We start from the raw sequence: 13,539 nt of genomic DNA on the forward strand, positions 1-13,539 counted from the left end.
TCAATGGCATTAAGTACATTCACAATGTTATGCAACCATCACCATTATCCATTTCCAGAACTTTTCATCATCCTAAACAGAGACTCTGCACCCGCGAAACAATAACTCCCTATTCCCCTTTCCTCCCAGCCCCTGGTAACCTCTATTTTACTTTCTGTCTCTATCAATTTGCCTTTCCTAGGTACCTCATGTAAGTGGAATCATATAATATTTGTCCTTTTGTATCTGGCTTACCTCACCTAACATGTTTTCAAGGTTTATCCATAATGTATCACAACAGAATTTCACTCCTTTTTATGGCAGAACAATATTTCATTATATGAATATATTATATTTTGTTTATTCATCTGTTGATGGACCTATGGCTTGTATTATTTTTAATATTTATTTATTTATTTGGCTGCATCAGGTCTTAGTTGCAGCATGTGGGATCTTCATTGTGGCACGCAGGCTTCTCTCTAGTTGTGGCCCCTGGGCTCTAAAGCGTGCGGGCTCAGTTGCCCCGCAGCATGTGGGATCTTAGTTCCCCGACCAGGGATTGAACCTGTGTCCCCTGCATTGGAAGGCAGACTCTTAACCACTGCACCACCAGGGAAGTCCCAGACCTATGGCTTTTAATAACATATTAGTCCTCCTCATCATTCTTACTATCTTATGAAAATACTGTTCACTAATAGCTTACATAAGTTTTTGGTCATTTTGCAATACTCCAAGCAACAAATCACAAATTCTTGTGGTGAATTACAAACTTGTTATCACTCAGTTTACAGAGAAAAACGTAAGGGAGAAAAAGGATTTTACACTGTACTTTTTCCCAAAATAAATTTCTATCTTGTTTATAATCTCTTTTTATTAAATTAAGATCCTCTTTGTTTTAAGACTATCTTTAAACAAAGTTTTGATATTTAGTATTTCCACTTCTACTATACATGTCTCTCAGCTGGGTCAAAATGAAAGAGTAACGCTAGCATGTGTGAATAGGTAAAATGAATATGAAACAACTTTGCTTTACAAGGGAAACTTCATACGCCCACCAAAAAAGCTCCAGGGAAACCAGCTCTAGTGTACATTTCATCAGACTGATGTTTTGCTACATGTGAAAAGTCTTTTAAATAAATGAGACATTTTAGATATTTTCTCATCCAATCTGGTATTTAGTTTCCTGGAAATTTCAGTTCATATTTAATTTCAAATTGTGTATTACCAGGCTTCCCTGGTGGTGCAGTGGTTGAGAGTTCGCCTGCCGATGCAAGGGACACAGGTTCGTGCCCCCGGTCCGGGAAGATCCCACATGCCGCGGGGCGGCTGGGCCCATGAGCCATGGCCGCTGAGCCTGCGCGTCCAGAGCCTGTGCTCTGCAACGGGAGAGGCCACAACAGTGAGAGGCCCATGTACCGCAAAAAAAAAAAAAACAAAACAATTGTGTATTATCTCAGATCTTGTTGGATCTCAAATCAGATTATTCATCTCTTTGGTTTTTCTTCCTCTTTAAAAAAAAATTAAGGGTGGGAAAGGGAAAGGAAATTAAATTCAATCTGGTCAATTTAGTTATCTATTAGTAATGCTATTATATGTTAAAGTATGACAAATAACTGACCAAAAAATAAGGTTTGGGGTTAAAAAAGTAGAGCTACAAAGTTCCCTGAGAATCTTTTAGCTTGTTTCATTTGTGAGCCATCTCTTTATATTTTGTGTATTTTATGATACATGAAGACTATTTTTAGCATCTATTTTTCTTAGCTTCCCTGTTTATATTTTGGTATCTACGTACACCACATTACTTTGGATTCCTGGCGTGGAGAAAACATTGCAAATCTACCTTCTCCTCAAATGTAAAACATGAATACAAAGGGGAAAAAATTACTAACAGCATAAATCTTCAAAAAGTACTTTTTCCTACATCTGAAACCATCTCAGAGAAACTAAAATCTTCTGGGAACCTAAAATTGGTCAAGGAAACAGATGTTTGGATAGCACAGGGAATAAAGTTTGGCACTAACAATAGCTCCAACTAAAGTATATTTCAAAAAGATTGTCTGACTACATCTTCAGAATATGTGAATATAAAATGTTTTTACTCCTCCTTCTTGGTAAGAATTTTTGAGGTTTTAGGTCTTTTTTAAAAAAAAATACAATTCTATCCTTTCTTTAGATATGCTGTTATGGACAGGGAAAAATGTGCCTGAGAATTACAGGAATTATATTTTGGCATATATGCTTCTTTTTGGTAATTATTTTACCAAAAACATTTTGCTTTGTGTTATAGGTATCTATGTACATAGTATATGCCCAACCAGATTATAAATGACTTGCAAGCAAGAAACACAACCTACTTAATGATTATATTATCCATTATGCCTAATGTAGCACTTTGCACATAGTAGGTTCCAATAAATATTGGTAGAATGTAGAATTATTGAATAATCGTGTAAAAAATTACTAAAATTAACCGTGAAAAAGGCGGCTACTTTATTCTTCATCATATTGTAATGAAGCCTATTTTAAACTCTATGCAGTGATGATACACACAAATATTTAAACTATTTATGTACCTCAACTTGACATAATTTCATGATAACTTGATGGCAATCACATTTAAATACATTACAATATTTTTGTAATAATGCTACTCCAAAATAGCAACTTTAATAGCTGGGAAAACATGTTAATGGCCATTAACCTGAAGGAAACAAGGAACATTAAACATTTTTTCAGAAATCAATGTATAAGTTGAAACGTTCCACTATAATTTACAAGCAAACCTCAAATTAAAATTTATAAAATGCAAACTATCAAATGCTGCAGCTGGACAATAATTTAGACTATATTTTGTAATTTTTCCTGTGTACATATTGATGAATACTATATAAAAAAGATTCTTTTCTCCTTCAGAGTCTTTAACTATTACCATCAAATAACAAAATAAATTCTGCTTGAATGCAAGACCAGAGCAATCCTATAAAAGCCCTTGATTATCAATCAATATGATATTAGTCAGTGAACATAAGTAACTAATTTTCCTTACCTTCAGGACAGCTATGAATGGTACAAAGTTAGCTCTTTGGAGTCCATTTTTATAGAGATCTGAAAGAAAAAATTAGTATTAGCTTTTCACTTCACCTAAATCATAATGTTAGCTTATATTTTAGCCTGGCAAAAAAAGCTTTCTACTGATGAAAAAGATAAAGAAGCAAAAGAGAAGAAAAATAACCAAAATTGATCTCTATTCTGGTACCATACAAAATTTATTACATTCTTAATAACAGAAAAAATTAACAATCACAGAAAGAATATCAAAATTCAGTCAAATTAGCTTTAAAGTATAATAAAGGGCTTCGCTGGTGGCACAGTGGTTGAGAGTCCGCCTGCCAATACAGGGGACACGGGTTCGTGCCCCGGTCCGGGAAGATCCCACATGCCACGGAGCGGTTGGGCCCGTGAGCCATGGCCGCTGAGCCTGCGCGTCCAGAGCCTGTGCTCCGCAACGGGAGAGGCCACAACAGTGAGAGGCCCACGTACCACAAAAAAAAAAAAAAAAAACTATAATAAAAAGCAAGAAAAGAATTTGGAAGATATCACGAATGATCCTAAATCAAAAATTCAACATAAAAAGAAAATCTATTTAAAAGTATTTAATATTTGAACATACAGATTCTACTGGGAAACAAATTATAGTTTCCTTTTCTCATCTATAATAAAAGTTCTCAGTACAGAATACTGTGTAACACAGTTTGCTGTTTAAGAAAACACATCAACAGACAGAACTGTGCATGCATTTATATCAAGTTGATATGTTTCCATTAAAGTAAATAATATTAAAGCCACTTTCCAAGAAACTACCTAAAAATTAAAATTTCATTCTTAATAGACTGTGAAGTTAATGTAATTATATATCATAAACAGGTAGTTTTTGTTGCCTTATAATAGTGTTTTTTTATATATGTATATGTGCCATGGTGTATGTATATTCATACGCATATACACACACATAAACACACATATTGTTAAGAATAAATAAATGGAAAGGGGAAACAAATTTTAAGCTTTGCATACTTTTTGTTAATAATGGAGACTTGGAATATTCTTTTCAGGAGGTTGAATTTTTATTGCATATAAAACATTCCTTTTAAGGAATTCCCTGGCAGTTCAGCGGTTTAGGACTCTACGCTCTCACTGCCAAAGGCCCAGGTTCAATCCCTGGTCGGGGAACTAAGATCTCACAAGCCGTGCGGCACAGCCTAAATAAATAAAATATTCCTTTAAAAAGTCAACTCTATAAAGTAATGAGATTTAAAAAATAAAAAAGTATAAAAATGAGAACAGTAAAAAGTTTTCCAAACTATAAAAATCACAAGTTAGTTTGTGTCTCAATTTTTCTTTTTAAGTATTGCATTAAGGGATCCTTTCTATATTTCCTTGTTTAAAGAAAATTTGATAACTAAGATTTCAACTGCCACATTTACTTATGGAAATAAAATATGGTCATTAGGAAACATTTATTCTCTTTAGAAAAATATTCATCATAACATTATAGTGAAGAAAGTATTTGCATAAGCTCTTTGGTTAATTAAGGACTACAGGCTTTAAATTCAGTTACACTTAAAATTTTTATTTAGTGATATTATAAAAGGTGGGATAATGCTAGCCAGATATTATAAAAGGTAAGATAATGCTAACCAGGATCTCTTCAAAATGAGATCTTTTTTTCCTATAATCAATACCTCGAATGAGTAAAATGGGTAAAATGCAGGAAATGGGTTTAAAGTTAGGTATTTTCATAGTCTTCCCTAATTACAAAGTTGCTGGGGAAGGTGCATAAAAACATTGCTATACGATAAGAGTTGACAGCCATGATTGCCAGTAAGTGGTAAAAATCAAAAATAAAATAATTTTTTAAATACACTTGATGTTTATAGCAGCTTTATCATAATAGCTAAAATTGTATCTTTATCTGTAACAGCCAAAAACTAGAAGCAATCCAAATGTCCATCATTAGATGAATGGATAAACTGTGGCATAGCTGTAAAATGAAATACTACTCAGCAATAAAAAAGATAAACTATTCATACACACAAAAAAATAGATGAATCCCAAAATAATTATATGGGGTAAAAGAGGCAAAACCCTCCTACTCCTCAAAAAAAAGAGTACCATACTGTGTGATTCCATATATATAAAACTGTAGGAAAAGCCAACTAATCTATAATAATCTAAAGAAATCAGTTGCCTGGGAAAGGGAGGGATTGGGACAGGGATGGCAGGGAGAGATGAAAAAGGGGAGGAGGAAATTTGGGGTGTGATGGAAATGTTAATTATATTGTTGGGGTGGTGATTTCACAGATGTATACGTATGTCAGTATTTTAAAAATTGTATCCTTTAAATATGTGCTATTTATTGTATGTCAATTATGCCTCAATAAGCTCTTTGAAAATTTATTAGAGAAACATACACAACACTAGTGAATGTCAAAAAACGAAATGTTACAGAATTAAAACTAAAATATTACAGTAATGAAAGTTTATGTTAAGGTAACATTTTGGTCTTACTCACAGAATATCTTTTTTTATGGACATATAAGGCAGGCCCTGACATGTAATTTAACAGGCATGAACCGTTCAGTAGGTTAATGACAATGAGAAATGTAAAGGCCCACTTGTAATATTCTTGATTAAAAGATTTCCACTCAGCAAAATTAAAGTAGAATAACAATGCCTTTAAGTCTTTGAGATTTAATTTTTAAAGGGTTAACTTAAAAATAAAAATCAGTCTTTACAAGGATATATAATTCAAACTTTATGCTCTGGGAAGTATTTTCTGAACAAAATTCTAAACAGAATTCATTTGGTTGGAAAACCTTTAGGTTTTTACAGGACACTTAAGTGAAAAAGGACTGTACTCATTAAATTGAAGAGTTTTTTGCAATTCAAATATTATGCAAATTATCAATACAATAGATCCATCTCCTGAAATGTTATTTAGCTACCAAAATTTTTAATATTAGTTGTTTAATATTATTTTTCTTAGACATGAAGATTTTATACTACATTTATATCAACATTTGTCATTATTTACTAAATATTATTTTAAAATTCAACAGAGGGCTTCCCCGGTGGCGCAGTGGTTGAGTGTCTGCCTGCCGATGCAGGGGACACAGGTTCGTGCCCCGGTCCGGGAGGATCCCACATGCTGCGGAGCGGCTGGGCCTGTGAGCCATGGCCCCTGAGCCTGCGCATCCAGAGCCTGTGCTCCACAGCGGGAGAGGCCACAACAATGAGAGGTCCAAAAAAAAAAAAAAAAATTCAACAGAAGTTCTTGCCTATCATTTTTTACTGATCTCTAAACAGAGCTAAATTAGCACTTGGCCATATAAGACAGTACTGGAATTATGGGACATTCTTTTTTTTATAAATTTATTTTATTTTTTATTCATTTATTTTTGGCTGTGTTGGGTCTTCGTTGCCGTGGCGGGCTTTCTCTAGTTGCGGCGAGCGGGGGCTACTCTCTGTTGCAGTGCACAGGCTTCTCATTGCAGTGGCTTCTCTTGTTGCGTGCAGAGCACAGGCTCTAGGCGCGCAGGCTTCAGTAGTTGTGGAGCGCAGGCTTCAGTAGTTGTGGCTCGCAGGCTCTAGAGCGCAGGCTCAGTAGTTGTGGTGCACGGGCTTAGTTGCTCCGTGGCATGTGGAATCTTCCCGGACCAGGGATCAGACCCACGTCCCCTGCATTGGCAGGCAGATTCTTAACCACTGCGCCACCAGGGAAGTCCCAGGACGTTCATTTTTTGAGAATGGTATAAGGACCTCTACATCCTCCACAATGAATAAGTGTAATAAGACTTACAGATGAAGTGCATGCAAAGAGGATTTATAAAGTAATTACAAGGATCTACATAAATACTTTGGAGATGCACATGGATATGCAGATCTTTTCCTTAAAAACCCAGTGTCAAAACGACCAGGATGTCCACTTAGTTATATAAGTACGTATGGATTTAGAGTAAGAAACTTTTAAGATAGGAAATTAAAAGGAGTTTTCCTATAAATTAACACAAAATAATTATATGGCTCTATGGAACCAATCTGATGTACGTTTCCAGGAGACTCTTATTTTAGTACAGATTAAAAGAAAATGGCGCCTTTAGGCCACGTAAGCAGGAAGAGCTACTTAGCTTCTTTTTAAAAATCTAACTGGAGTTCAAACAGTATTTTACTAGATGTATAGATAATACAGCTAATTAAATGTTCCCATTTGATGGTATATTACAATTTTATATTCAATTCAACATACATTCATGAATTCCTATTATTTGTCTGCACTGAAATGAGTGCTGAAGACAAAAGATAAATAAAAGGAGGAACTAGCATTTAGAGAACACCTACTAGGAGCCAGGCAATTTGCTAGACACTGTACACAAATTACAATAACGCTGCATAGTAAATATTTCTACCTCTATTTTACAGATAAAGAAACTGATACTCAAAGTTTTAAAAATAATTTGCTGAATTCCCAGCCAGTAATTGGTATATGTAGAATTTTTGAGGAAGATCTTTTTTTTTTTTTTGCGGTACGTGGGCCTCTCACTGTTGTGGCCTCTCCCGTTGCGGAGCACAGGCTCTGGACCGCAGGCTCAGCAGCCACGGCTCACGCGCCTAGCCGCTCTGCGGCATGTGGGATCTTCCCAGACCGGGGCACGAACCCGTGTCCCCTGCATCGGCAGGCAGACTCTCAACCACTGCACCACCAGGGAAGCCCAAGGAAGGTCTTTAATGAAGCTAAAACTCATAGGCTTTTTCAGAACCATGTTGTGACCAGCTAGACTTGTCACAGCTGACAGACACAACCAGATCATAGCCATGATACAAGGTAAAAAGTGATATAAGGTATAAACATAATATACAGAACAAGAACTACTCATTTTACCTGGGTTCAAAGGCAGCTTTGCAGGTAACAATGGGACTAGAGCACCTTGGAAAAATAAGCGGGGTGCCACCAAGCAGAGAAAAAGGAAGCGTATCCTAGGCAAAAGAGTCAGCACAAGCTCATGACTTTACCTCTACCTTCTTTTCTAATACTATACAAACTATTGCTCAAATCCCACATTTTCTAACAAGCCTTCCTTGAATCCACTATCGTGGACAGACTTTTAGAGTGGCCTTCCATAATCCCAGACCTGGTCATCATAGCTTTATATGAACACTGGACGCCAGAAAAAAGGGACAGTTATTCCTAAGAACAGAAAACAAATGCACTTAGTGTCTGGGGAAGTTTATAGCACTCTGCACAAGGAGGGGGAACCCAAAGAGAGCCTGGAAGTCTCCCCAGCTGAGGAGATAGGTGAGAGTCCAGGGAGGAAAAAGCAGCTAGAGTTCACAGAGCAGCGTACCAGAGAAAAGACAGCTGCCCAGTGAAAAAGCTCTAAAGATCTGCTGAGGGTCCCAGTTAAATCCCCAGCAGAGTACTGATCAGCATATGTGTGTGAGGAAATGACCTGAAGCCAGGAGAAGAATCTTCTGAAAGTACTCAAGGAAAGCATCACTGGGGCTCACACATGGCTGGGAAGAGTGCCTGTCTCCACCAGACAGACTGGAAAACCTCTAAATTTATAGGGTATTGAGCAGAATACTGAAAAGGGATTTATCTCAGTAGTAAGAAAAATTAGTCCTAGACTAAATGTGCTCTAGTCCTGCCATACAAAACTTAAAAGCAATACCCAAAAGAATCAAACTGTTTGTAAGAAAGAAAATAAAGCTCAAGAATATTTATAGGGATATAAAAATATCCAATACCCAACACAGTAAAATTCATATTGCCTAACATCTAATAAAAAATTACCAAGCATGCAGCGAAACAGGAAAATATGACCCAGAACAAGGAGAAAAATCAATCAACAGAAACAGACCTAGGAATGACATAGGTGATAAATTTAGAAGACAAGAACATTAAAACAGTTATTGCTGTATTCCATGTGTTCAAGCAGCTGGAAGAGCAAGCATATCAAATAAAGACATGGGAAATATAAAAAGACCCAAGAAGAACTTTTTGAGATGCAAACTTACAATATGTGAGACAAAAAAAATATGCTGGATGGGAATGATAGCAGATTAGACACTGCAGAAGAAAATATTAGTGAACTTTAAATCATAGCAATAGAAACTAGCCAAAAATGAAGCACAGAGAGAAAAAAAACTAAGAAAAAATGCACAGAAAATAAGTGAGCTCTGGGACAACTTTATGCAACCCAATATATGTGGAATTGCAGTACCCGAAGGGGAGAAGAAGAGGGGATAGAAAAAATATTTGAAGAAATAATGGCCAAATTATTTCCAAACTTGTTGAAAACTATAAACCCATAGATCTAAGTTGCTCATTAAAGCCCAAGCACAAGAAACATGAATAAAACTACATCAAGGCATATTATAATCAAACTGCTTATGATTGGTGATCAAAGGAGGAAAAAAAAAAACTCTTAAAAGCAGCCAGAGGCAAAAATATATATTACATACAGAGGAATAAGGATAAGAACGGTAGCAACTTCTCACTGGCAACAACGCAAGCCAGAACATGGTAGAGCAACATCTTTAAAGGTCAAAAAGAGAAAAAACAAAATTGTCCACATAGAATTCTATCCTGAGCAAAAATATCTTTTCAAATACAGACTTTTTGTGACATACAAAAGCTGAAAGAATTCATCACCAGAACACCAGAACTATAAGAAATCTTTAAAGGAAGTCCTTAGGCAGAAAAATAATATTGGATGGAACCCTGGAATACATAAATGAGTAAAGAGCACCAGAAATGGTAACTGTGGGTTAATATGAGCCTTTTTTATTATTATTATTATCATCTAAATTCTTTTAAAAGATAATTATTTAAAGCAAAAATAATAATATATTGTGGGATTTATAACGTATGTGGAAATAAAATGTATGAAAACAATAGCATAAAGACTAGGAGGAGAGAAATGGGTGTATACTGTGGAAAGTTCTTAGACTATACCTGAAGCAGTCTAGTATCACTTGAAGGTAGACTGTGATAAGTTAAAGATATATACTAAAATCTCCAAAGCAAACCATAAAACCTTAGATAAAACTTCATAAAAATGAAACTACAGAGTATATATTCTTTTGTACAAGTCTTCTTTAACTCAGCCTAATGTTTCTGAAATTCATCCATGTTATTATGTGCTCATTCCTATTCATTGCCAAGTACCAATACTGTGTTTAGTGACACACAAATTTAAAAATCTGAAGGAAAAATTAGGGTGATCTACACATTTATTGCTGTTGATGTTAATTTTCCACGTGTATCCTTGGCTAACATTTTCAATGAAAACTGCTTTAGAGGTAGCAGGAAGATGAAATCCTCTCCATCAATCCCATGAACAGTCCTATAAATTGAATCCATTTTTGACTCAGATAATAATTGTCAGCCTCCACTTTAGATATCCTGTGCCATTTTAAATGGTGCAAATCCTTTATAACAGTGATAATGGGGATCCAGGGAAATTACAGGCTCCACGACGCTTTTTTTTTTTTAAGAACCATGAAAGAGAAACTTGATAAAATGTTACATAAAACCTTCACTGCAAAAATACTACCTTATGTATTTATTTTCAGTAAAGTCAAACACCAATGAAGTAGTTTTTCACACCAGAGTTTCTTTTTATAACAGAATTCAATGAACAGAAATATCATGACTGGAGAAAACAGACCTTGGGTATTTTGGGGAATCCCCTGTGCACAAAGAAGACTCAAAACCAGCCAGGCAAAAAGTAGTGGCAGAGATTCGAAGTCCCCTGTTAACTTTTAGAACCAACTATTTCATTATCAAATGTGAGAGGCTGAGGTTCAGCCAACAACAGCTTTTTTTCACTTTGACTCTAAAGGTTGTCTTTGGAGTCAGAAGCCCTTACTACCAAATGGGGGTCGGGGGTTCGGTGGGTTGGTGTGAGTGAATGGAATTCTTTGAGAAACTTCTTTAGAGTCCTTTAAGTTCACTGTGGTTTTTGCACTGATCTCTACAAAAATTGTATGGCTGAGTCAGTGCAATCCTTAGCATCTCTCTCCATGACTCACCTTTTGCAATAATATCACACTTATTTCCTGCCACATCAACTACAAAATTAGAAGGGACTTGCTGTCAAAGATCTTTTAATTCGTTCCTTAATGTTGAAAATACCTCTCCTTTTTGGCATCATAAATCATTATAAATGAACATCGGTGGTAAAGCAGAAAATCATTCTTGTGTAGCTGTATCAGGTTAGGAATTTATGTCACTCATTTTGGTGCTAGACAAAAGATGCCCTGTTGTTGAACTGATCTTAGGCTCAAAACTGTTTTCCACAAATCACCACACAATACTTGATTTACCCACAACTGTAATCCCTAGTGGACAAACTCCAGCACCAAGGCCCGGGAGTCAGGGGCGCAGGACCCCTGCTGCCATGAACTGAGGACAGAGAGGCAGAGCCCAGCACAAGCATCCTCTGGTGGGGCCAAAGGGACTGGCAGGGCCTGCCTCAGTCAATTTAATCTGACGTTAATAAGCCCACACACATCAGGCTTCGTATTATTACTGTTTGTAGAATATACCTCTTTGCATCCATTTACTTTCAATCTATATTTATACTTAAAGTATATCTCTTGATATTTTTTAATCCATCCTGATAACCTCTACCTTTTACTGGAATGTTTAGTTCATTTAACATTTAGGTCTATGATTTTTTAAAAATATTTATTTATTTAGGCTGTACCAGGACTTAGCTGTGGCATGCAGGATCTTCGTTGCCGCGTGTGGGATCTTTAGTTGCGGCATGCATGCAGGATCTAGTTCCCCGACCAGGGGACCGAACCCAGGCCCCCTGCACTGGGAGCATTACCCACTGGACCACCAGGGAAGTCCCTAGGTCTATGATTTTATTATTTGTTTTCTTTTTGTTTCCTCTACATTTTCTTCCTCTGTTCACCTTTTCTTGCCTTTTTTCAATTATTTGAATATATTTTAAAATTCCTTTTTGTCAACTGGTTTTTATTTTATTTCTGTTGTTCTAGGGGTTACAATATATACAGGCATACCTCATTTTACTGTGCTTTGCTTTATTGATCTTTGCTGATACTGCATTTTTCCAAATTGAAGGTTTGTGGTAACCATGTGTCATGCAAGTCTATCAGCACCATTTTTCCAACATAATTTGCTCACTTCATGTCTCTGTCATATCTTGGTAATTCTTGCAATATTTCAAACTTTTCCATTATTATTGTATTTATTTTGGTGATCTACAACCAGTGATCTCTGATGTTATTGAAAGCAGCTCTTTTGCCCCTTTCTTCTCTGTCCATTTCTGTTCCCCTAACCTTAAAAGAACCTAATTATAGGAATGAGATCATTAAGCAATTGAAACTAACTCCTGACTTATGCTCTCTTGAATATACACCGTACCTTGTCTAACCTGATTATTTTCCTAGATAAAAAGTAAGAATTAAGCAGTTAAAAAATTACTAGCTCTCTACACCCAACAGCCTCCTTAGCAATCCTGCAGGCAGATCACACAGGCAAGATAACATCTGAAGAGACAGCCAGTCTGCACTCAATGGAGAATGATGCAAAACCAAACCTCCTGCCTTGATGATTCACTGAGATTCTTCGCCTCCATTTTTCCCTTTAAAAACTGTCATGGTTGAGGAGAATCTTTGGAGTTGGTCTCTGGACACAAGTCCACCTTCTTTGCAGATTGCCAGCTTTTCTGATTAAAGCACCTTTCTTTTCTACTGACGCTTGCCTCTCAAATTAGTGGCTTATGAATGGCAAGCAGCCAAACCTGGGTTCGGTTACATTACTATTGCAAAAAGATTACAACTCATTGAAGACTCAGATGATGGTTTGCATTTTTTAGCAATAAAGTATTTTTTTTTTTTTTTTTTTTTTTTTTTGCTGTATGCGGGCCTCTCACTGTCGTGGCCTCTCCCACTGCGGAGCACAGGCTCCGGACGCGCAGGTCAGCGGCCACGGCTCACGGGCCCAGCCGCTCCGCGGCACGTGGGATCCTCCCGGACCGGGGCACGAGCCCGCGTCCCCTGCATCGGCAGGCGGACTCCCAACCACTGCGCCACCAGGGAAGCCCAGCAATAAAGTATTTTTTACTTAAGGTGTGTAGGTTGCTTTTTTAGACATAATGCTATTGCACACTTTACAGACTACAGTGTAAACATAATGTTTAAATGCACTAGGAAACCAAAAAATTTGTGTCACTCACTTTATTGCAATATTCACTGTATTGCAGTGGTCTGGATGTCTCCACAGTATCTTAAAGGTATGCCTGTATCCTTAACTTTTCACACTCTACTTAGAATTAGTATCATACCATTTCACACAAAAAAATGTAGAAACCTTCCATCCATATAAGTCCATCTAAACACCTCCCTTTATGCTATAGGTGTCGTATGGATCACATCTACATACATTATAAACCCCACAAGACAATGTTATAATTTCTCATAAAATGATCATTTCTATTTTTAAGAAATTAAGAAGAAAAACTAGTT

General features: G+C 36.5%; 1 protein-coding gene across 2 annotated transcripts in view; it reads right to left on the reverse strand.

Moving 5' to 3' along the window:
- AFG1L (AFG1 like ATPase) overlaps positions 1–13,539 on the reverse strand; it is a 192,872-nt gene that overhangs the window by 100,345 nt on the left and 78,988 nt on the right. For both annotated transcript variants that reach the window (XM_032651760.1, XM_032651758.1), the window contains exon 7: positions 3,026–3,084. In XM_032651760.1, coding sequence (XP_032507651.1) covers positions 3,026–3,084 — 59 coding nt within the window. The remainder of the gene's footprint in view (positions 1–3,025; positions 3,085–13,539) is intronic.

The sequence above is a fragment of the Phocoena sinus genome, chromosome 12 (genome assembly GCF_008692025.1).
Source record: "Phocoena sinus isolate mPhoSin1 chromosome 12, mPhoSin1.pri, whole genome shotgun sequence".
Classification (NCBI taxonomy): domain Eukaryota; kingdom Metazoa; phylum Chordata; class Mammalia; order Artiodactyla; family Phocoenidae; genus Phocoena; species Phocoena sinus.